Genomic DNA, 25,358 nt, shown 5'->3' with positions numbered 1-25,358 from the left:
GTAAAGGCATATACATATGGTCATATGTATGATCTGTACAGAATTTTCAATGTCTAAAGATATAATATACATGAAGACTCTAATATAAAGGGAAGAGGACAGAAAGACATAATTGATTATATAATTTCTACATTTTATCTGATTACATGAAAAGTTAGGTATATATATTATAATTCCCATAGCAACCAACAATGACAACGAAAAAGTATACAAAGAACAGAAATTAAACAGAAAAAAAAAAAGAAATTAAACAGAACATTGTAAATCAATTATACTTCAATTAAAAAAAATTTTTTTTTAGGGCTTCCCTGGTGACTCAGTGGTAAAGAATCTGCCTGCCACTGCAGGAGACATGGGTTCGATCCCTGATCCACGAAGATCCCACATGCCAAAGAGCAGCTAAGCCAGTGCACCGTAACTACTGAGCCTGTGCTCTAGAGCCCGGGAAACGCAGCTACTGAGCGGCACCACAGCTACTGAAGCCCTCGCGCTCTAGAGCCTGTGCTTCCCAAAGAAAAGCCAGCACAATGAGAAGCCCAAGCACAGCAAGGGAGACCTAGCGCAGTCAAAAATAATAAATACAAATATTAAAAAAAAAATTTTTTAATCTATATAAAGAGACACAGTCAAAAGCCAATATATAAAATAAAATAGATTATTAAAAAATACTCAAGTAATCCAAAAAGATGGTATATGGTGTCTGTAAGAAATGCCCTTCAAATACAATGCAGATAGGATGGAAATATAAAATAATACAGAAAAGATAGAAAAAAAATAGGTAATACCAACACTAATCAAAGCACACTTCAGAACAAAGAAAATTACCAGAGCCCCAAAAAAATGCATAATGATAAAAAGCTCAATTCCAAAAAGACATAACAACTCTTAAATGGTTCTGCAAATTAAAAAACAAAAATAAACAAAAAAACCTTCAAAATACACAAAGCAAAAGCTAACTGGAATGAAATAAAAACCCACTAATATATTTGGAGAATTCAACACTCCTCTCTCAGTAATTGATAAAGAAAACAGAATCAGAAAGAACAGAGAAGACCTAAAAACCATTATCAATCAATTTTATCTAACTGACATTTATGTAACACTCCATCCAACAGCAGCAGAATACACAAGGGCACATGAAAGATTCGTCAAGGTAGATCATGTTCAGGGACATAAAACAATTCTTAAGAAATTTAAAAGAAATGAACTCATAGAAAGTATGTTTTCTGGCATGGAATCAAATTAAAAATCAATCAAAGAGAGCTATGTGGAAAACTCTCAAATACTTAGAAATTGAACAAAACCCTTCTAAGTAATCCATAAATCAAAGAAGAAACCTCAGAGAAACTAGAAACTAGAAAATACTTTGAATGAGTTAAAATGAAAATAAAATGCAGTAAATTTTGTGGGATGCAGCTAAACAACTGCTTAAAGAAAAATATTCAACATTAAATTTTTCTATTAGAAAAGAAGGTCTCGAATCAATAATTTAACTTTCCATCTGAGAAAAACTAGAAAAAGAATAAACTAAACACAAAGCAAGTGGAACAAAGAAAAAAATAAAGATAGGAGCGGCAATGAAACAAATGTAACAATGTAAATTAAACTAAAAGCTGATTCTAGGACAAGGTATATAAAAATCATAAATTATAGTTAAAATGTCTAAGGAAAAAAGAAAAGACACAAATTTCCAATATCAGAAATGAAAATTCCCAAACATCTTTCAACTAGGAAATAAATCAACAAACTGGGATACAGCTATATTATGGAATACTACTCAGAAATAAAAAACAGTGAACTTCCGATATATGCATGAACATGAATGAATCTCAAATGCATTATGCTAAGCAAATGAAGACAGAATAAAGAGGCTAAGTACTATACAAATCATTTACATAATATTCTGAAAAAAGTAAAAGTTACAGGAACCAAAAACAAATCAGTAGTTGCTATGGCCTAGCAACCACTGACGGGAATGACTTTAAAAAGCATGAGGAAACTTTATGGGTGATAGAAATGTTCTGTATCTTGATTGTGGTTGAGATTATATAACTGTGTTCTTTGTCAAAGTTCATACGACAGTATATATTTAAAAAGGATGAATTTTAGTGTATGTAAATTATACCTCAATAAACCTAACACTCCACACAACTACCAAATGAAGACAATCTTTTAAAAACAGTAAGGGCTAAAAAAGTTAAACTTTCAATGAGTAAAATGTTCACTCAACAGATACGAACAGAATTATATATTTCATATAAATAGGGAACAAGCACTTAAAAAGAATACAGTTAAGTCCCCTACGAACCTCCAAGCTGCAAACTCTCAAAGATGTGAATGTGCATTTGCATGTCCCATTGTGTAGTTCACACATGTACACTGTCATATGCACGCATCCTCTACACCCGGCTGTGCTTTTGTGTACTTGAGTGTACAGCACTGTATAGAGTACAACAGTACAGTGTCTTTATTTCAAGACCAAGATGTCTGGACGCAAGCGTAAACGCATGGTGACGTAGTTGCTCTACCATCTCCCACCTCCGCTCCCTCCTCTAGTCAGTAACTTTTCTTGCGTGTTTACTCAATGCCAGCCCCTGTAACCAACATTTGTACTGAACTACTATACTTTTCAAGGTAGTGTACTGTGAGATTAAACATGTCTTCTTTAATTTTGTGTTGTTTTTTATGTATTATTTGTGTGAAAAATATTATAAACCTATTACAGTACAGTATTGGGCTTCCCTCATAGCTCAGTTGGTAAAGAATCTGCCTGCAATGTAGGATACCCAGGTTCGATTCCTAGGTTGGGAATATCCCCTGGAGAAGGAAATGGCAATCCACTCCAGTATTCTTGCCTGGAGAATCCCATGGACAGAGGCTACAGTCCATGGGGTCGCAAAGAGTCGGACACGACTTAACAATTAAACCACCACAGTACAGTATTATATACCTATAGTACTCTATACCACATGTGGGAACTTTCTGGCAGTCCAATAGTTAAAAGACTCAGAGCTTTCACTGCCGTGACCCAGATTCAATCCCAGTATGGGGAACTAAGATCCTGCAAGCCTTGTGGCATGATCAAAAGAAATAGAATAAATAAAAAGAATATTCAGTTCAGTTCAGTCACTCAGTCGTGTCCGACTCTTTGAGCCCCCACTGACTGCAGCACACCAGGTCTCCCTGTCCATCACAAATTCCCAGAGTTTACCCAAACTCACAGCCATTGAGTCGGTGATGTCATCCAACCATCTCATCCTCTACTGTCAACTTCTTCTCCCACCTTCAATCTTTCCCAGCATCAGGGTCTTTACAAATGAGTCAGCTCTTCGCATCAGGTGGCCAAAATATTGGGAGTTTCAGCTTCAACATCAGTCCTTCCAATGAACACCCAGGACTGATCTCCTTTAGGATGGACTGATTGGATCTCCTTGTTGTTCAAGGGACTCTCAAGAGTCTTCTCCAACACCACAGTTCAAAAGCATCAATTCTTCGGCGCTCAGCCTTCTTCACAGTCCAACTCTCACATCCATACGTGACCACTGGAAAAATTATAGCCTTGACTAGATGGACCTTTGTTGGCAAAGTAATGTCTCTGCTTTTGAATATGCTGTCTAGGTTGGTCATAACTTTCCTACCAAGGAGTAAGCATCTTTTAATTTCATGGCTGCAATCACCATCTGCAGTGATTTTGCAGCCCAGAAAAATAAAGTCTCACTGTTTCCACTATTTCCCATAAAGTGATGGGGCCGGATGCCATGATCTTAGTTTTCTGAATGTTGAGTTTAAGCCAACTTTTCCACTCTCCTCTTTTGCTTTCATCAAGAGCCTCTTTAGTTCTTCTTCACTTTCTGCCATAAGCGTGGTGTCATCTGCATATCTAAGGATATTGATATTTCTCCCGGAAATCTTGATTCCAGTTTGTGCTTCATCTAGCCCAGCGTTTCTCATGATGTACTCTGCATGTAAGTTAAATAAGCAGGGTGACAATGCACAGCCTTGACTTACTCCTTTTCCTATCTGGAAACAGTCTGTTGTTTCATGTCCAATTAATAACAACTATTATTTCTTATTAAATGGCATTACATGGCTACTACATGAAGTTATTAAATATATTATCTCAAATATTCTCTATGACTCCAAGAAATAGATATTAAGGAAATATCAATGGAAGCAATGAGGTACTCTATTACACGTACTGAATTGATAAAACTAAAGAAAAGATATGAAGTCTAATTCTGATAAGGCTTCACAGCAACAGGTAGACACACTTCTTTCTGTTTGCAGGGTAAACTGACTCAATTACTTTTTTGGTAAGCAGCACTACAAAGCAGCAAATTATTTAAAACAACTAAATAATCTCAATCTTGGGAATATTTTTTTCCTAAAGAGGATACATATCAACGTACACTTATCTATACCAATCCCCAAACACACACATTTTTAAATATATTTTTACTAAGGTAATTTATAGGAAAGAAAATAGAAATCCACTGAAAAGGAGAGTGATTAAGCCAAAGTTTATAAAGTTTTACAAAGGGGAAGCTGTTCTATAACCTCTCACTATACTTAGCCTTAAACCCACTTATCAGTCAAAAGTATACTATTAATAAAAAAAAATATATCAGGATTCTGTCCGGTGGTTAAGAATCTGCCTTGCAATGCAGAGAACATCAATTCAATCCCTGGTCCAGGAAGATCCCACATGCCTTGGAGCAACTAAGCCCATACACCACAACTACAGAGCCCACACTCTGCAGACTGCAGGCCGTAACTACTGAAGCCCACGAACCCTACAGCCTGTGCTGCACAATAGGAGAAGCAATCAGAAGCCTGCACACAACTACCGAGTGGTCCCCACTCTCCACAACTAGAGGAAAGCCCACACAGTAACAAAGACCCAGGACAGGCTCCCCCCAAAAAAATATATGTATCAGACAAGAGTATGTATTAATAGATGGATCAGTATAATCTCATCAACCATTACCAGAAATATGTAACTTCCCTATCCAACAGGATGTCCAACAGGCCTTCCAAGGATTATTGAAGATATTCTACTCAATATTGAGCTAGCAGTACAATCTTCATAAGCAAAGCTCAATTACAAGAAAACAGTAGCACTTAAAACCTAGTGCTATGCAAGGACTCCAAACCAAGGGAACAGACAAAAGACACACAGAAGACAGGCATGGGTCTTCAGGCTCACACTGCTTTAAAATAGGAAGCCATCCATTCATTCAAAGTTTTTATTGGGTCTCATTTAAATCTTGCATTTTACTAATACCCCAACTGAGGGGAGAGAGTAACAGATTTAATTACAAAGGAGGTTTTGGATGGGCTATCTGGGAGAATATAAGTTTAACTTGTGGATCCTAATTCTTCCTAATACAATAGAGACATCTCTGAAGTAGGACAACAGCATTCCTGTGACACTAAATCAATTTCCAGGAGCAGACTTTCCAAGAATTCCAGGGACAGTATTAACGGCAACTGCTTTCTAGAGAAGTGACGAATGTCCATCCTCCAAGTCACCTAGCAATTCCTGACTGCACACAAACCACTCAGAATCAAGAGAGTCCCACAGGGCCAGAGCAGGCTTTTGCAATTAAGTAATACTCTTCTTAGTAATACTATATATTTTCTTACTTTTATTGTTAATCCTTGAATAGTACAAAAATCCACACTGTCTCTGTCTTTAATTCTAAAGCCCATAAGGTCAGGGATGCCGACTCAATGGCTTACATGTTGTTCTGCACAGAGTGAGCACGGATTCTAAAAGAATACAAAGACATCCCTTGGACTTCCCTGGTGGTGCACTGGATAAGAATGCACCTGCCAATGCAGGGAACACAGGTTCGATTCCTGGTCAGGGAAGATTCCACGTGCCAGGGAACTAAGCTTAGGCGCCACAACTACTGAGCCTGTGCTCTAGAGCCTGCGAGCCACAACTGAGGCTGCAAGCACTGAAGCCAAGGTGCTTAGAGCCTGTGCTCCGTAAAAGAAGCCACCACAAGAAGCCTGTGCAGTGCAACAAAGAGTAACCCCATTCACTGCAGCTAGAGAAAAGGAACAAAGATCAGCACACGTCTTAAAAAATAAAAAAAAAAAAGATACCATTTGTCCTTATCTTTAAAAATATCAGCATACATGCACAATAGGAAAACATAATTAATGCAAAATAGTTTTTCAGAAAATACTAGATAGATCTCAGTAAACACAGTAGGACAGTAAGTAAAATAACTATTACAAGTTTTTAAGAATAATAAATTGGAAAGAGTATACGCAGAAAAAAAATTAGGCTTTATCTTCCAAAATTTCCATATTATTATTATTTCTTCTGAAATGTTAAAAAATTTTAGTGCATTATGCCTCAAAAGTTTATGGCCTACTCTGTATGTATTCTGAATATAACAGCATTTACGAAACCAGTTAATAACGACAGCATTATTAACTTAACCACCCAGGTAGGTTGGAAATCTCAGTCAAAATGATGACTTCTCATCTTCTCACCCCGCAAATCTAATCAGGTAACAAGTCCTGTTATTTCTTTGCTTCTCAAATAATCCTTTTTTCACTCACACTACAACCACCCTATTTCACACAAAGAAATTACGAATGATGAAAATGAGAATAAAGATAAAAAATAACCATCTAAGGTACAAAGAGTAACAATGTACTGTGGAATTTACAACAGAAAAACAAAATACTGGACAACAGCACAAAAGATGTAAGGCAGGAAATGGAAGTATATTACTATAAGGTTCTAGTGTAAAATATTAGGTAACAGATACAGAACATTTCCATCACTGCACCAAGTTCTTTTGAACAGCGCTGCTGTAGCGTAACCATTAACCACTGAGAGTGTAATGAAAAGAGGTGTAACTGATAACTAACAGTAGAGATAAAATGAATATAAAAATAATCCAAACAAAGATAGGAAAAAAGAAGCAGGATCTTAGAATTCAAGTCTGAACTGATATTGACTCCTGAAATATATTTTACAATAGAAAGAAAAAATGTACATCTTTGATCAAGAATTTCATTTCTAAAAATTATCTACAGATAAGCTCATTTATATGTATAAGTGCACAAAGAAGTATAAATAAGAACGTTCAACATAGGACCATTTAACAACAGAAGACTGGAAAATGATCTAAACGTTCAAAACAGAAGGCTGGGGAAATAACATATGGTCTATAGACTGAAGCGACTAGCAGCAGCAGCAGCCCTAATCATAAAGTCACACACCCATATATGTATGTGTGCATAGAATGAAAGTGAAAGTGAAGTCGCTCAGTCATGTCTCCTTCTCCAGGGAATCTTCCTGACCCAGGAATCAAACCTGGGTCTCCCGCACTGCAGGCAAACGCTTTACCGTCTGAGCCACAGGGAAGCCGTGCATAGAATAACTGTAGAATAATACAAAAGCAGCAGCTAACTATTTCTCTGAGAAGAGTGATGTTAAAGACAAGTAGGGGAAGACTACTTACTGTATTATTTTTATTATCTATAATTTTTATCATGTGCATATATTAACTGCACAGAAAGAAAAGAGAGAGAGAGGGAGGGAAGGAGGGAAGGCAGGAAGAAAGGGAGGAAAAGAGGGAAGGAGGGAAAGAGGAATACAGGCCGGGAGGTAAACTTGTAAAATACACAATTCCAGAATTAGCTCCTTGGAGGCAAGAAATCCCACCAAATTGAAATTTACTTCCAAAAGAAATTTATACTAGTTCATAAAGAAAAGTGGGTCACTTAAAAATGTTATATGTATTTTCATTTTGGAATAAACTATAGTTAATTTCACCTTGACTAGCCTTTATCAGAAAAAGTAGCAAAGATTTCCAATTAAAATAATACTGAAGAAATAAAAACATGTTACTCACAAAGACAACAGACAGGGAAGGAGGCAAGAGCAGAAAAGAGGTTTCAATGAAGTTTCCAAAGCAGATGTCTAAGTGGTAACTTAGCTGCGGTCTGACTATAAACTTAAATCAAGACTTTCTGATCTGCCCTGACACAAGTTCTAGATTTCTGTGGCAAGAAAAGTATCTTGTCATTCACAGGAAAGCAATGAATAATTTGCTGCATTTTCAACTTCTTACATGAATAAACAAACTTAATTGTTTAACAAGTATCAAGAGCTAGGAAACTAATGTTTCATTTCATTTGAAAATTGAAATGTTCAATTTTCAGTTCAACTCAGAATTGACTATTTGTACAGAAAACACACACACACATACACACAAAAACCTCAAGAACACATTTCACTTTAAAAATATAAATTTTAAAATATCATTTTTTTATGTATAGATCTATAAATGAGGTCACAAAGTCAATATGTGCCAGTAATTCTGCTAAACCTATATTGAGACAGGGGATGTTACTTCAGGGGGCTTCCCAGGTAGCTCAGTGGTAAAGAATGGCCTGCCAGTGATGGAGATGCGGGTTCAATCCCTGGTTGGGAAGATCCCCTGGAGGGAATGGCAACCCCCTCTAGTATTCTTACCTGAGAAATCTTATGGACAGAGGAGCCTGGTGGGCTACAGTTCATGGGGCTGCAGTCAGACACAAATGAGCAACTGAGCAGGCACGTGTAACTGGAAGTTTTTCAAATTTAAACAAAATTGTATTTCAGGCTAAATTTCTGTCATTTTACTGTACAATCTTCTCAATAAATTTTCACATTATAAAAGGATAAATTTACTAATTTTACTTATATTAAATCTACTGAGTCTACCTTTGCTGTGCTGTACTTAGTCACTCAGTTGTGTCCAACTCTTAGCAACCCCATGGAATGTAGCCCGCCAGACCCCTCTGTCCACGGGGATTCTCCAGGCAAGAATACTGGAATGGGTTGCCGTGCCCTCCTCCAGGGGATCTTCCCAACCCACAGATCGAATCCAGGTCTCCCACGTTGCAGGCAGATTCTTTCCTATCTGAGCCACCAGGGAAGCCCCATTAAAACTACTGAGCCTACCTTTCGAAAAATTAAACCTCATTTTATTTAAGCCAATTATTTAATCACAATGTACTTTGGTTGCCTTTGAGCTTTAAAAAAAAATCTATGAAAAGGGATTAATACCAAGAACGGTAAGCTAAGCTTAACTATGTTTGTGTCTAAGAAGGGTAGAGGTGAAATCTATACACCTACCTGTTTACACCTAAACACCTATAAAATGAATAGGCTTATAAACTGGCCAAATAAAAAGATCCACAGAGAAACCAGTCTGTACTCAGAACAATATTATTTTATCGTATCTCAACTTACTCATGCAGGGGTTCCCTGAGAAATGAAAATTATTCCAAGGGTGTCTCCAGAGCAAAAAGACTGGGAGAAACTGCTTGAGAGATTAACTAGACCGGCTCTGTATTTAAGGACACAAGACAGATCCTCGGGCATGATATTGTAGGACTCTTTCCAGGAGAATCTGGCCTAAGAGGAGAAAAAAACAAAAAAAACCCTACTTTTGAGAGACCCTGCATCATCATTCAACTTTGAGATCCTCCAGTCTACCAGACTGACCTGCACTCAGACTGAAAACCTAACCAGCAATTTTGTATCTTTTTTAAATATTAATAGAAAACTAAGGAAAGTTTCCAACCAGAAAGACATGGCTCAAGACAAAAAGGTCTCTCAGGACAACGAAGAAGGCAAAGAAAACTTGGAGGGTATTTATACCTTTTATAAATGTTTTCAGAAGACACTGACAAGACAAGGAATAACTTAAAAGATACTAACACAAAAAGTAAGGTTAAATCCTTCCCAAAAATGATTATGTCCAAAGAATTTAAACTCAGTTGAAGTGATAGAAAATACATCTGCTAGAAGAACAACAACAACAACAAAAGACATGGAAACTAGGACAGAAATAAGAAAATTATAGATTGAATCCAAGAGGTTCCACATAGTGGTGGTTCCAACAAGATAAAACAAAGATAACAGAAAGAACAAATTAGAGAAGAAAAGGTCCCAGAAACAAAGAGTCTGTAAAATTCACAGAGTAACCAGCACACTGAATGGGAGAAAACAACCCTACACCAAGGCAATCACTTCAGAACAGTGGTAGCACTTTCACAAAGAAACACACACACACACACACACACAAACCATACACAAAGGACTAAGAAGCAGAATGGCGACCAGACTTCCCAAAGGCTTTTCTAGAGCCTAAAAAATGAAGTCCTTTCAATTATCAGTAGAAACATTATTTCCAACCTGGAATTCTATACTGAGTTAAACCATTAAGTGCAAAGACAGATAAGTGCAGACATTCAAGGTCTTAAAAAACACTTTGGAGGTTATGCTCTAGTAAAACAAGTTCCAGAGATCAGGGTGTCCAAAAACAGGAGGAGAAGGAGTTTCCAGAGACATTCCAAGGCAAAAGCCATGCCATCAATCTGGAAACAATGTGACAGTTGGGAATAGGAGGATAGGAGATTCCAGAAAGGCTATCTTCAAGAAAAAATTAAAACTGACAAAGTACTGGATGCATTTTAAAATACTTGAAAGAAAGTTTGTTATGAAAACTTTGGGGATGACTTAGTCAGAGGCACACAGAAAATAAAGCAAACCAAAAGCCTTTTCAATCTCAAGGAGCCTAAAAAGTTATAAAAGAAAGGAAATATAATCGTAGCATACCACAAGGTTCTGCTGTAAATAGTATTTACACAGTCATAATAATATAAACATTAATAATAATTTAACCGAGAGTGCTGTAACTACAACGGGAAGACTGGGAAGGACAATAAAGGACCAAGTCTACAGCTGTCAAAGTAGGAAGTCACTGTATAATACACGAAGATGAACAAAGAAATCCTGCAGCAGTTATCAGTCATTTAGAAATATGTAGGTGAACACCTGAAGAAACCAAGAGGTGAAAGCAGCTGTCTCAAAGTGGCAAGAAGCGGGAGTGGAAAGAGATGTGGCAGGGAGACACTTCACTTGATTAGGAGTTTTAGTGTTACTTGACATTTTAAATTACATACATGTACTTTGATAAAAATAAAATTTAAATTTTAAAATATGGTATCTGACAAACATACTATTTCTTCTTCAAGTAGTTTGGCAATGGAAATAGCTTACTTTATCTACTCCCTTCCTGTCTATTGCTGAGTCATCTATCATCTTAACCCACCCTTACCTCCCCTCCATCCTCAGAGAAAGAAGTGTCCTTAATTGTTTCTGAGATTTCCAGACTACACCCTGTGCTGGCCCACTGCCTCTCATTTTCCATGACCTTGCTCCATCTATTATTTCCTCCTCTTGAACTTGCAGTCTTTCATTTTCTTGTGAATCCTTCCCCAAACCTATAAAACATGCCGCAGTTCTCCCCATCCTATAAGTAAACAAGTGAACTTTAGCTCACCTCTTGGTCCTGTTTTGTCACCTTCCTTACAGTGAGACAGTAATTAATACTCCGCAAGGGCAATCTATAATCATTACCTCTACTTCCTCAACCAAAACTTTAACCTGATTTGTGTCCCCAACATGCTATTCTAACATTAACAACTGGACTGAAATGTCAAATTCAAAAGCCTATTCTCCAGGCTCAGCCTACTTGTTACCACCACAGAATTTTAAAATCTTTACCATCTCCTCCTTGAAATCCAAATCTTTCTCTTGGCTTTCTCGACACTAACTATTCTACCACCACATTCTTAGGCTTCTTCGTTGGCTTTTCTATCTACCGTCCCCTGGTGGCTCAGCTGGTAAAGAATCCACCTGCAATGCAGGGGACCTGGGTTCAAACCTGGACTTGGAAAGATCCCTTGGAGAAGAGAAAGATAACCCACTCCAGTATTCTGGCCTGGAGAATTCCATGGACTGTATATCCACGGGGGTCACAAAGAGTCGGACACGACTGAGCAACTTTCACTTAACACATTATTGACCGGAGACATATTACAGCCACAGGCATTAGCTTCTACAAAAATTTCCCCAGTCAGTAATATGCTAAAATGCTTGTATTCTCCCACCGTTGTATCCTCAGCATTCTCCTATCATCTTATCCATCCTAGTAACTAATCATTTCAATTACCACCCACACGCAAACACTTAGCATGAAGTGTGGGTTAAATGAATGTTTACTGAGCTGAAGTAAACAAGTCCCAATTTTTTGCCTCCAGTTCAAACTGTACCCCCAAGTTCTAAACTGTATTTGCCACAATTTAGAAAATTACCTGAATTTCCTGAGAGCACAAACTAAGTATGCCCAAAACTGAACTCATTTTTCTCTTCCCAAACTGGCATTACTCAGTGTTGTCTCAGTTAGTACATCCAACCCTCAACTCCTCCTTTCTCCATCCCTACATCCAACAGGTTACTGAACCCAAGTTTCCTCAGTCTCCTTTATCCTTACCATTCCCACTGCCAAAGCAACTAAATTCATGTGCTTGATGCCTTCGACAGTCTCTCCCATCTCACATTTGCAGTCTACTCATCCGAGATATTTACCAACTCTGTGTATTTGAAGAGTGTAAACACCACTAATGTAATCAATTTATTTTTAATGCCTAAACCCCTGGATGATGAGGATGATAAAAATAATGTGAAAATAGCTAATATCAAGAGATTCCTTATTATTCCCACACAGAAATTACAAAACATTTTGTCCTTCTAACAAATGCTAGGCTGGATAAAACTGAAGCTGGAATCAAGATTGCCAGGAGAAAAATCAATAACGTCAGACATGTAGATGATACACCCTAATGGCAGAAAGTGAAGAAAAACTGAAGAGCCTCTTGATGAAAGTGAAAGAAGAGAGTGAAAAGTCAGCTAACTCAACATTCAAAAACTAAGATCATGGCATCAGTCCCATCACTTCATGGCAAATAGATGAGGAAAAAATGGAAACAGTGACAGACTTTATTTTCTTGGGCTCCAAAATCACTGCAGACAGTGACTGCAGCCATGAAATTAAAAGATGCTTGCTCCTTGGAAGAAAAGCTACGACAAACCTAGACACCATATTAAAAAAGCAGAGATATCACTTTGCTGACAAAGGGCCATCTAGTCAAAGCTATGGGTTTTCCCAGTAGTCATGTACGGGTGTGTGAGCTGAACCATAAAGAAGGCTGAACACCAAAGAATTGATGTTTTCGAACTGTGATTCTGGAGAAGACTCCTGAGGGTCCCTTGGACAGAAGATCAAATCAGTCAATCCTAAAGGAAATCAACCCTGAATATTCACTGGAAAGACTCATGCTGAAGCTGAAGCTCCAATACTTTGGCCACCTGGTGCAAAGAGTTGACTCACCTGCAAAGAAAAGTCCCTGATGCGGAAAGATTGAGGGCAGGAGGAGAAGGGAGCAACAGAGGATTAGATGGTTGGATGGCATCACTGACTCAATAAGCATGCATCTAAGCAAACTCTGGGAGACAGTGAAGGACAGGGAAGCCTGGTGTGCTGCAGTCCATGGGGCTGCAAAGAGGCAAACATGAATGAGCAACTGAACAACAATGACCTTGAATAACAAGGGGTTATGACCACTGACTCTCTGCATAGAAGAAAATTCAAATATAACTTTAGAGTCGGCCATCTGGTTCCACAGTTCCACATGTCCAGATTCAATCAAGCTCAGATCAGGTATGTTGTAGCATGATTTAGACTTTTAAAGTTCACGTATAAATGGACCAGGACAATGCAAACCTGCTTTGTTCAAGGGTCAACTTATTACTAAATATTAGTTAGTATCCCATTTTTACAGGTGAAGTGAATTTGCCCAAAGTTAAACAGCTACTAAGTAAGCAGTAATACCAAGATTTGAACCTGACAGTCTAGCTCCAATGGTATTATGCATGGGATACATTTGAATTCACACATTCTATTCCAGGCCATTCTGTAAACTTACCTTCCTACTCTCTTTTTCGACTGCTTGCTCTCTTTCCTCCCCACACATCCTATACTCTACATTTTAAGACATAGGACTGAATATGACATGTATATGTTCACACCTCTATGATCCAGCTGTAAAATGCTGGTCCTCTCTTTCCAACTCAAAGCAAAATCCATCTCCTCTGAATTTCTATACCCACTCCCTACAGAATTACTCACTTCTCTATGAGCCCAAAGCTCTCATATTACATACTTAGGAACCTGTCTTACAAGGCTGGTTTGTGTCTTTGGAGTTCTCTTTTACATTCCTGTATTGCACAGTTGAAGAGGGCATGGCAACCCACTCCAGTATTCTTGCCTGGAGAATCCCCATGGACAGAGGAGCCTGGTGGGCTATAGTCCATGGGTTCACAAAGAGTTGCACACAACTGAGCGACTAAGCACACCACACAGTTACTAACACAGAGTAGTTCAAAGATTATAGAATTGAACTTAATTCAATATAAATTCTATTAGCCAAGATGCTGAACTAATAATAAGGTTCCAGTTGCCTCATCTTCAATGTTTGTAAAATACAGATATTAAAACCAAAAGGATTCCCCTGAAAGTGTGAGATTACCAGCAATCCTCCAAATGGTTAGAAACACCTAAGTCTCTAAGCTGCATATTTCACAAAGTACTAGAAAGCAGACGTCTAAGATGGCACCAATATTAAGTTCCCTTTCACTACTTCCTTATTATTAGTCCAGAGAAGTCCATCTCTTATTGCTGCTCTTGCCACACTCCCAGCTCAATTAATAACCATATTCATACACAACAAATGCATCCAAAGTAATGGAAAAATGAGCAAAAACACAACTTGCTGTCTACCTATTAGTGAGCCATACTGCAAAAATAATTTTTACACATACTGTACCAATGCCTTTTTCTCTAAAGAGGAGTTTTCAAACTATTTCCCTTTTTTGCTTCTAGTAACTGTTTTTCAAACACAGAATTCAGCAAAATCAAAGAGGTGCAAGGTACTTTCAAGATCTGGAGTAGGTAGGGCCTGGGAACTTGCATTTTTAACAAAGACCCTAAATGATTCTGATACAAATGAACCACAGATCGCACTCCAAACAGTTCTGGATGTTCTTGGCAACTTGAAATGTCATACCACCATGAAAACTAAGCCTACAGTGGCAATTCATGCTATATCCACTACAACCAGAAGCAAAAACTAGTATGACACACAGCAGCTCACTTTTATACTGAGGTACTGTGCTGGGTATTTTTCACTTTTCTTACATTTAATCCTTACTACCATATGAAGTAAATATCATCACCGATTATATTAATACAAATGAGAAAGTTAAGGGATAGAAAGTTAATCACTTCCCTGTATCATGTGGCTTCTGAGTGGTAGAGGACAGAATGTCTACCCAGAGCCTGTGCTCCTGCCCTCTTTGTGCCGCCTCTCTATTTGTAATTCATCCGTTTGACATTATACAGAGTAAGACAAAGTCAGGTAAAAGGAGGGAAGGAACAAAAACTTCACCTTCTTCACCATTTTATCTACAGTTAACACTGCTGCCTAGTTATCTTCTCTAAGCCTATCTCAGCTTCTAATGACAAACCACTTGGCCCTGGAAATGGCAGGCATTGAAGGTGGGAAGTTGAAGCTATCTGTCAGGGACAGGTGTTTGGATTACCTTATAGTCCTCAAGAGAAGGAAGTTCTCAATTAGCCAATGATTAACTGTAACCCTGGGGGAATAAAGCAAGTGGGGAGGGAGCTGACTGAATAGGGACACCCCTCAAAAGATCCTGAGACCTTCAAACAGGGGACTTTCAGACTGGATTCCTAACAAAGATTAGGGCATCCAACTCACCTACAAGCTGACTGCCTGATCTAGATGGACCCCAGAATTTGAGTTACATGAGGTTTATTTAATAAGGTAGACCCTTGCCTCTACCAATAAGGATGTCTGCATTTCACTGAAGCTGAATACTAGCAGTAATCTCCTTCAATCAAAAAGGGAGTATCTGATGTGCACCTGAAACTCTGTAAATCAACTATGTTTCAGTGAAAAATAATAAAGGACTTCTCTGGTGGCCCAGGGGTAAAGATTTCACACGTTCCCTGCAAGGAGCATGAGTTGGATCCCTGGTCAGGGGAGATCCCACATGCCATGTAGGGCGTCCAGAGGGGAAAAAAAAGGAATAAAAAAATTTTAAAGGAAGTCTCATGATTTATCCCTTTCCTTCCAGATTTAGTTTGTGCTAAGAGGACAGTATTTTGGGGGGCTCCAAAATCACTGCAGATGGTGACTGCAGCCATGAAATTAAAAGACACTTACTCCTTGGAAGGAAAGTTATGACCAACCTAGATAGCATATTGAAAAGCAGAGATATTACTTTGCCAACAAAGGTCCGTCTAGTCAAGGCTATGGTTTTTCTAGTGGTCATGTACGGATGTGAGAGTTGGACTGAAAGAAAGCTGAGCACCGAAGAACTGATGCTTTTGAACTGTGGTGTTGGAGAAGACTCTTGAGAGTCCCTTGGACTGCAAGGAGATCCAACCAGTCCATCCTAAAGGAGATCAGTCCTGGGTGTTCACTGGAAGGACTGATGCTAAAGCTGAAACTCCAATACTTTGGCCACCTCATGCAAAGAGCTGACTCACTGGAAAAGACCCTGATGCTGGGAGGGGTTGGGGGCAGGAGGAGAAGGGGACGACAGAGGATGAGATGGCTGGATGGCATCACCAACTCAATGGACATGAGTTTGAGTGAACTCCAGGAGCTGGTGATAGACAGGGAAGCCTGGCGGGCTGTGATTCATGGGGTCGCACAGAGTCAGACATGACTGAAGCGACTTAGCGGCAGCAGCAGCAGAGCAAAACAAGAGCACATTCCTGGGAAGGAAGCTATCAGATACTCAGATGGTATAACTCAGTAACAAGCAGTATCCCTTTTTCACACCCAAGTGAGAGCGCTCCATTCGAAGAAAAAGGTTTTATTTTTCTGTTTTGTTTGTGTGTGGGGCGGGGTGGGGGGTGGGGGGTGGGGAGTGGGAGGAGAGGGCTAATGAAAAGAGTCAATTTTACAGCATGAATACTCTATGAAATGACAGATCTGAGATAAAGAAGCTTTGGGAAACATGAAAAGTGGGCATATGGGAGTCTGAGATCCTGGAAAATAGAGCCCTTCTAGAAAGATAAGAAAAGAGCACCTTCCTCCACACATTCCCAATACTTAATTTAACCCGGCTCTCATCAGGTCGCTGCTTTTTAAGGGTCAAATAGTTCAGAGAGTAGTCAGATGTTGTTATCAGACCATCAGATCACCACCTGCTTCCTCCATCTTAACTGCCTACCTAAGTAGTTCTCCTTTCTTTCCACCTGCCACATTACACCGGCTCCAGAAGGTTGAAAGCAAACTGAATAGATTATGTTCACCATATACCTCTAAGAGCTGCTTGGAAAACTAAGCACATGTCATTTTTGGTGTGCTACATATTTCCCCTGTACTATCTTACACACCATGAAGCTTCCTCCTTGATACAATGTAAAAGACATGGTTTTGGAGTGCCACTCATCAGAGTTCAAATATCCACTCCACTGCTTGCTCTCCAAAATCCCCTGTGAGAGTTAAAGTAAGAACCAGGAAGTAAGTCACTCAAAGTAGGAGCTAAATAAGAGCTATTATTTGAGGGAGAGGGATTTTTTCTTCAACAAAGTTTAGAATAAAGCATTTTGCATGTTGGAAGTTTTAAAACAGTACTCTTGTTTCACTATCAATCATTTTTCAGGACAATTCTCTCCCCTCAAAGTATCCACCATCTAAAATCTTTGATAAAATAAATGGTAGAAAAGATTCATCCCATTCCCTGCAATTCTGAATGAACCCTTGAAACCATTTCATTATCATTTTTATTTGGTTAGGAAGTACTGTACTAAGTTTCCTGAAATAATCAGCCATTCTGCCTAAAAATTCTAACAAGTTTCCCAAACAGGGTAAGACAACGGTAGATGCTGGCAGTATTAAAACACAAGCTAGAAACCACACACGCCTCTTTTCAGGAGATTCTACAAAGACAATCAGATGATAAATATTATCTCTTTCAATGTCTACAATCTGAATTTGTCTTATGAATGACTACTGAGGAATTCAACAGCTCCATTCAGGACCTTTCCCAAAAAAGCTCCCAGGTCTAGAGAAAAACAATTTTTGATGCTAAGTCACTTCTGTCGTGTCCGACTCTGTGCGACCCCATAGATGGCAGCCCACCAGGCTCCCCCGTCCCTGGGATTCTCCAGGCAAGAACACTGGAGTGGGTTGCCATTTCCTTCTCCAATGCATGAAAGTGAAAAGTGAAAGTGAAGTCGCTCAGTCATAACCGACTCTTAGCGACCCATGGACTGCAGCCTACCAGGCTCCTCCGTCCATGGGATTTTCCAGGCAAGAGTACTGGAGTGGGTTGCCATTGCCTTCTCCGAAAACAATTTTTAGGTCCCTAAAATAACAAGAAGGAGACAAAGCTTTAGATCTTGTTCTTAAAAAAAAAAAAAAAAATGGTTTTATATCCTAAACACAAAATCAGTATATCAGAAATATACCAGACCCTCAAAGCCCATAAACCTTCCAAAGGAATCTTGCTTAACTTACTTCTCACTTCTTGCTACCCACTTAGTCTTAGGAAATGCTAACACACTCCCAGCCTTACGTCTCTTCAGGGATCCAACCAAACCTGCTATGCTAGTGCACTCAAGTTACCCAAATCTGACACTGTTTTGTGAAAGAGAAAGGCTTAGCAACAAACATGCACTATACTAACATCAACCATGTCACTAAAGTGACAAACTACTCTTAGCCTCACTCCCAAGAGAGGGTAAGCGATAGACAGCGGGCGGCCAGAACCCCAGGTTTATCATTAACACATCTGCTTAGGCACAAGGTTAGCGACTGCATCTCCACGGACCAGGACCAACTCAAGGCGGACGGAGGGATGAATGAGGCGGCCGGGAGCGGCGGAGGGGACGCGGGGCTGGCCCGGGGAAGGCGGGGCCGCACCGCCCAGGTCCCGCCCCCAGCCCCGCCCACGGCCACCCCGGCACCGCGGTAGCGCCGCAGTCCCCGCGCGGTAGCGGCGCGCGCCCCGGACCCCTTCCCGCCGCCGCCTTTCCCTCTTCGCGCAGCCCCCAGCACGTACCTGCTTTGCAAACCGGGGCGCTCGGGCTCCTCCTCTCCGGGGAGCTTCGGCTGTGCTCCGGGGACCTCCTCCGGTGCCGGACGCGGGCTGGGGGTGGGGCCGCGCTCACCTCTCCAGTCCACAGGTGGGTGGGCGACGAGCAGGGCGATGACACGGTACCCAGTAGCGGTGGCGGCGGCTGCGGCCGTGGGGGGCTTCCGCGGGCCCCTGGCGCGGCGGCGCGCGTGGGGCTGGTGCCTCGCGTGGACGTCGCGGACGCGCCCGTCTGCGTGGCCACCGTGGGGCTGGTGCGCGCGGCCGCACTCCCGCCGCCCCGCGTGGGGCTCGTGCTGCGCGAGGCGGTGCGCGGGGCCCCGCCGCTGCCGCCGCCGCCCGAGGGGCCTGAGGCGCCACCACAGCAGCCGCCGTTGTTGTTGCCGCCGCCGCCGCCGCCGTTGCTCCGCGTGGGGCTGCCATGTTGCTGCTGCTGCTTCAGCTGGAACGGAACCGTCGCCCTCATGGGCTGCAGGCGGCTCCCGGATCCCCCGGCCGTGGCGACCGCACTGCCCCCGAGGGAGCCGGCCGGCGTGGGGGACCCATTGCGCCTCACCCGCTGGGACATGGTCCCCCCCTCCCTGGTGACTGGGCGAGACGTGGGGTGGTTTTGTTGTTAGAAGGCAGGGGGAGGATTCTCGAGGCTGGAGGGAAGGCCTCCGCGACGGGGTGACGAAGCCGGAGTCTGGGGTGCTGGGGGCTCCCGGGCCGCGGCCGGCAGCAACGAGGTGGTGCAGCCGTCGCCGCCGCTGCTCCTCCTCATCAACAATAGTGTCTCCTTCGCTGCCCCCGCCCCCCGCGAGCGCCCATTGGTGCAGCGTCAGCCGCGCTCGAGCCGCTCCACCGTGCCCATTGGCTGCGAGGAGCTCGGGTCCCGGGCCCCGGGGCCTTAGAGAACCTGGGTTTGCGCGGAGACCGTCTGCTCTTTAAAGAGAAAGAGACCCGCCCCCCCGGGGGGAGGGGGAGCGGAGGAAACAGGCTGTGTGTATGTGTAGTGTGTGCGCGCGCGCGCGTGTGAGTGTACACGTGAGTGTACACGCGTACGCCTGCGCCTGGCCACGCGCAATCTTTCCCTTCCCACTGAGGGGAGCCCTGGGGACTCAGATTCTGGAATATTGCCAAAGGGATTGCCCCCGAACCAGAGCGGTCCCCAGGGATGTCTCAAGTCTTTTCCCCCCAACTCATTTCCTTAACTCAGTATTTACTGGCACAGTCTGTGTTCCTGAGTCTCTTTCTGGCATTTTTTTCCCTTGATCTTTTTGTTCTGTCCTAATTCCATCAACGTCTTGACAGGGCTCAAAGGAAAAGAAATTTAATGTTACTGGCATTTTACACCTTGTTTCTCTTTTTTTTAAAGCTCTGTAGAGAGCCAAATCTTAGAAAGATTAAAACTGCTGGTTTGAATGCTGTTTTAGATTGTATCAACGAAGCCCAGTAACCAAATGCTATTGCTACATCTCCTGTATCTCAAGTAATCAAGAATTTATTTCAATCAGCCACTTCCGAGTTCCCCGATACCTTGGAAAGATGATTGTTGCCTTACAAGTTTGTTAAGTGCCATAGTTTTCAAAGGGCCTATTTTATCCTCACAGTCATTATTTGAGACAGAAGTGGACCAGCCATTCGTATTTTTGTCTAGTGGAGAAAACAGGTCTTTGTAGAATGGGCAAGAAATCAGTAACACTAGTTCTCAAATAACCTGAAAGGCTCTTCATCAAGACAAAAAAAGAAAAAAAGTGAACCCATACCCCACATACTCATTTCCCAAGCTATATACTCCCTGTGCATGACCTGTTTTCCCTTTACTACTTCATTAGATAAATATTCTAGACAGATTTCATCCTGTAAAAATATGGGAGTGGAGGGCCCAGTGTGATTTGCTCTGGACCTGAAATTCTGCTGGGTCCTATACACTGTGGTGGAGAGCCTTTGAGGACTTAGAAAAGAGATTCATATTCCAGATCCACAACATACTCTGTGGCTGGGATAAGTCACCAGCCACTTTCCTTTATCTGTAAAATGCAGTTAAACAATACCATCTCTTTCATACAATTGTGATTTTCAACCAAGAGTTAAATGAGAGTATGGTGCATACAAGGGATTCCCTGGTGGCTCAGACGGTAAAGTGTCTGCCTGCAATGCAGGAGACCCGGGTTCGATCCCTGAGTTGGGAAGGTCCCCTGGAGAAGGAAATGGCAACCCACTCCAGTACTCTTGCCTAGAAAATTCAATGGATGGAGGAGCCTGGTGGGCTACAGTCCATGGAGTCGCAAAGAGTCGGACATGACTGAGCAACTTCACTTCACTTCACTTCCTGGTGCAAAGTACTCAGTACTTTGAGTCTCCATGTGATTCAGAGGCCCATGTCTCTCCTTATCACGCATTCCTCCCCTCTTCCCTACCAGAAAGAAAGGCCCCAGGCCCTTATTCTAGGACCTTCCTTAAATTGGCTGGTGCTCTAGATAGACCTAACATCACTACTCATCCCAATAACCTGGAATGAAGACAAAACCAACTTCTCCCTAGACAAGGAGAAGGAAGTTGCAAACACCAATGCAGACAGCTAAAGCTAGTCTTAAAATAATGAGTAAGAGAGAAGATAAGCCACAAGGCTACCCTGGAAGCTGTATCTGGTACTTTATCCTATGCAGAGTAGTAAAGTGAAAGTTGCTCAGTTGTGTCCGACTCTTTGCAACCCCCTGGACTATACAATACATGGAATTCTCCAGGCCAGAATACTGGAGAGGGTAGCCTTTACCTTTTCCAGGGTATCTTCCTAACCCAGGGATGGAACCTAGGTCTCCTACATTGCAGGCAGATTCTTTACCAGCTAAGCCACAAGGGAAGCCCAAGAATACTGGTGGGTAGCCTATCTCTTCTCTAGCAGATCTTCCTGACCCAGGAATTGAACCATGGTCTCCTGCATTGCAGGTGGATTCTTTACCAACTGAACTATCAGGAAGAAAAGTTGTAACCCAACGCATATTCACTGAGTTAAACTGAGGGATTTCCACAGCCCTAATGTCTTAGACTTCCTGACCAATTACTTTTTAAAAAAATTTTACTGCAGTTTTGTTGATTTACAATGTTGTATTAATTTCTGCTATACAACAAAATGACTGTGTGTGTGTTCTTTTTCATATTCTTTTCTATTATGGTTTATCACAGGATATTGAATATGGTTCCCTGTGTTATACAGAAAGACCTTCTTGTTTATCCATCCTATATGTAATAGTTTGCATCTGCTAATCCCAAATTCCCAATCCATCCCTCCCCCACTTCTCTTCCCCCTTGGTAACCACAAGTCTGTTCTATATGTCTGTGAGTCTGTTTCTGGTTTGTAGGTGTGTTCACTTGTGTCATATTTTACATTCTGCACCAAGTGATAGCATGTGGTATTTGTCTTTCTGGTTTACTTCAGTTAGAATGATCTCTAGGTCCATCCATGTTGCTACAAATGGCATTATCTGAGCAATATTCCATTGTATACACAAAATCTTCTTTATCCATTCATCTGTTCCAAAATTGACAAAACCCTTGGATACTTAAGATGTCATTTTTAAGGAGTATTTCAAGAAATAGTCTCATTAAAAGATGGAACTAAGAATTCGAGTCAGTTCTAGTGAGGTGGATGAATCGCCTGATATACAGAGTGAAGTAAGTCAGAAAGAGAAACACAAATATCATACCTTAACACATATATATGGAATCTAGAAAAATGGTACTGATGAACCTATTTGCAAGGCAGGAATAGAGACTCTGACACAGAGAAAGACTTCTGGACACAGTAAGGGAAGGAGAGGGTGTGACAAATTGAGAGTGTAGCATTGAAACATAGTTGCTATATAATCCGGAACTCAACCCAGTGCTCTGTAACAACCTAAAGGGATGGGATGGGATGGGGGAGAGGGGGTGGGAGGGAGGTTCAAGAGGGAGAGCAGATGTGTATGCTTAATGGCTGATTCACATTGTTGTATGGCAGAAACCAACACAACATTGTAAAGCAACTATCCTCGGATGAAAAAAGAGAAAAAATAACCATAGTTCTACCCTGGGAGAAAAACCTCTGTTAAACCTGTTTATCTATTAGTATGTGCATGTTGTTATTTTTGTTGTTTTTTTACAATAATAGAATTTTATATTATTAAAAAAAATACTTGTTTGGATGTCTGAGAACTCTTCATTCTGTTTTTAAGATTTGATGGCAATGCATAAAAGCATTATATACTCTTGCCCTTGACTTACATTATCTGTTGATAAAGATTCAAAACGATATGCATCAAGGTTCAGTTCAGCCATGTCCAACTCTTTGCGACCCCATGGGCTGCAGCACAGTAGGCTTCCCTGTCCATTGCCAACTCCTGGAGCTTGCTCAAACTCATGTCCATTGAGTTGGTGATGCCATCCAACCAGCTCATCACTGATATTCAGTTTGCTAGTTCATCTACAAACACAGTCCATGTATTTCAAGACTCGATGAAATAAACATGTCTCCCTGTGGTTTAACCCTGTTCTTAGGATATAATTTGAATTTTCCATTTTCTCTCCAAGGTTAACTGTATGAAGTTGAAGAAGCAATACATTGAATAGGCTTATTGGTATTTAATTTCCAGAAGACAGGATTATCAATAGACTCATTTGCTTCCATGGTTTTTAAACTATTGTAAATGATCTTGTTAATGGTAAAGGAGGATGGGTTGTGAGAAAAGCTGATCATCCTGTAATTTTTTTTTCTTCCTATAGTTTTGATAGTCTAGACCATATCTCTTTACAGATCTCTAAAATGTCATTGAGTGAAACATTACACAGCCACTAAAATGACAATTAGGAAGTCATTAAGTTTCTTTCACTTTCAAATGGAAAAAATTTATGCATTCATTTTAGCTACAGCCATGCAAAAATGTTTATGCATTATAAATAAATACTGGAAGATAAAATACTTATATGAAAATAGTTATTTTAAGGTGGGAGTGAAGGAGGTGTTTTTTCCCCCAAGAAATGTTGATATACAATTTCCTAACAAAAGGGAAGAATTATCAGAACATAAACTATTGAGTGATGTTCTCTACTTAAAATTTGACTGCTAATTCACTGAAACTTTGTCTTAGGCCATTTCCTCAAGGCCTTCCATAGCACCACACAGTGCAGTGTTACTTTTACCCTCTGACTATTCCTTGGTCACTTTGCTGGCTCCTTCTCAACCTGATCTTTAAAATGGTGAGAGGATCTCAGGATTTCATACTAAGCCCTTCACTCCACTCACTTCCTAGACAGATTCATGTGTACACAGACTCCGGCTGACCATTATATTGCCATCTTTTCCCTGTCTGCTCAACCTCACACCTTGTATCTCACACGTGCCTCAAATTGTGTCCACAGCTGAATTCATCATTCTCCCACCACTTACCCACAAACAACTGGCTCTTCTTCCAGTTTTCACTTATCCCTGTCAATGGTACCACTCAGTCATCTAAATCAAAACTTCAGAAATCATCTTGGTCCTCCAGCTCTCTTACAGTAAGTCCAGTGACCCACCGTATCTTAACTACTCTGGCTTCTAAATCTCTTATGGATCTACCATTATTCTGCAAACTTGCCAGCTTCTCTAGCCAAGCCTCTATCTTCTCTGGCCTGTGCTCCTACGTAGCCACTCTAACCAAGATCATCTCTGCCCTGGCCTCCTCCAAGCTCCTCCCTCCTCCATGCGCTCTATTTCTCACCTGTAATCCATTCCCCACCTGTAATCCATTCCCCACACAGCTAGTGGTATTTTAAAAACACAGACTTAGGACTTCCCCTAGTAGTCCAGTGATTAAGAATCTGCTTGCCAATGCAGGGGACACAGGTTTGATCCCTGGTCTGGAAGATCCCATATGCTGCAGAGCAACTAAGCCTGTAAGCTGCAACTACGGAGCCCATGTGGCGCAACTACTGAAACCCACACACATAGAACCCGTCCTCTGCCACAAGCGAAGCCACCGCAATGAGAAGTCCAAGCACCACAATGAAGAGTAGTCCCTGCTCATCACAACTAGAGAAAGCCTGCATGCAGCCAAGAGTAAATAAATAAAAATTAAAAGAAAAAAACAACACAAACTTAATCATCTCACTCTGCTGCCTGAAGATTTTCATTTCCTTAGGACGAAGCTCCCAATCCTGAGGGTTAGCAAGTATTCACATGTGCCCGCCTCTTCCTCTCTAGGCTTTAGCCATAGTGGTCTTCTTTGATTCTCCCCAATATTCCATACTCTATAGAGTATCCTGAGGCTTTCACACGTGTTATTTCCTCTGCCTGAAA

General features: G+C 41.1%; 1 protein-coding gene across 1 annotated transcript in view; it reads right to left on the bottom strand.

Annotated features, from left to right (window-relative positions):
- Positions 1–19,827, bottom strand: part of FAM117B (family with sequence similarity 117 member B) — a 74,006-nt gene extending 54,179 nt beyond the window's left edge. The window contains exon 1 of the mRNA XM_024981311.2: positions 19,028–19,827. Within this exon, the coding sequence (XP_024837079.1) occupies positions 19,028–19,628 (601 nt within the window). The 5' untranslated portion in view covers positions 19,629–19,827. The remainder of the gene's footprint in view (positions 1–19,027) is intronic.
- Between the last annotated feature and the right edge of the window lie 5,531 nt (positions 19,828–25,358).

Source organism: Bos taurus, chromosome 2 (assembly GCF_002263795.3).
Source record: "Bos taurus isolate L1 Dominette 01449 registration number 42190680 breed Hereford chromosome 2, ARS-UCD2.0, whole genome shotgun sequence".
In the NCBI taxonomy this organism is placed as follows: domain Eukaryota; kingdom Metazoa; phylum Chordata; class Mammalia; order Artiodactyla; family Bovidae; genus Bos; species Bos taurus.
The sequence above is the reverse complement of the archived record's forward strand: the minus strand, read 5'-3'. Positions and strand labels throughout refer to the sequence as shown.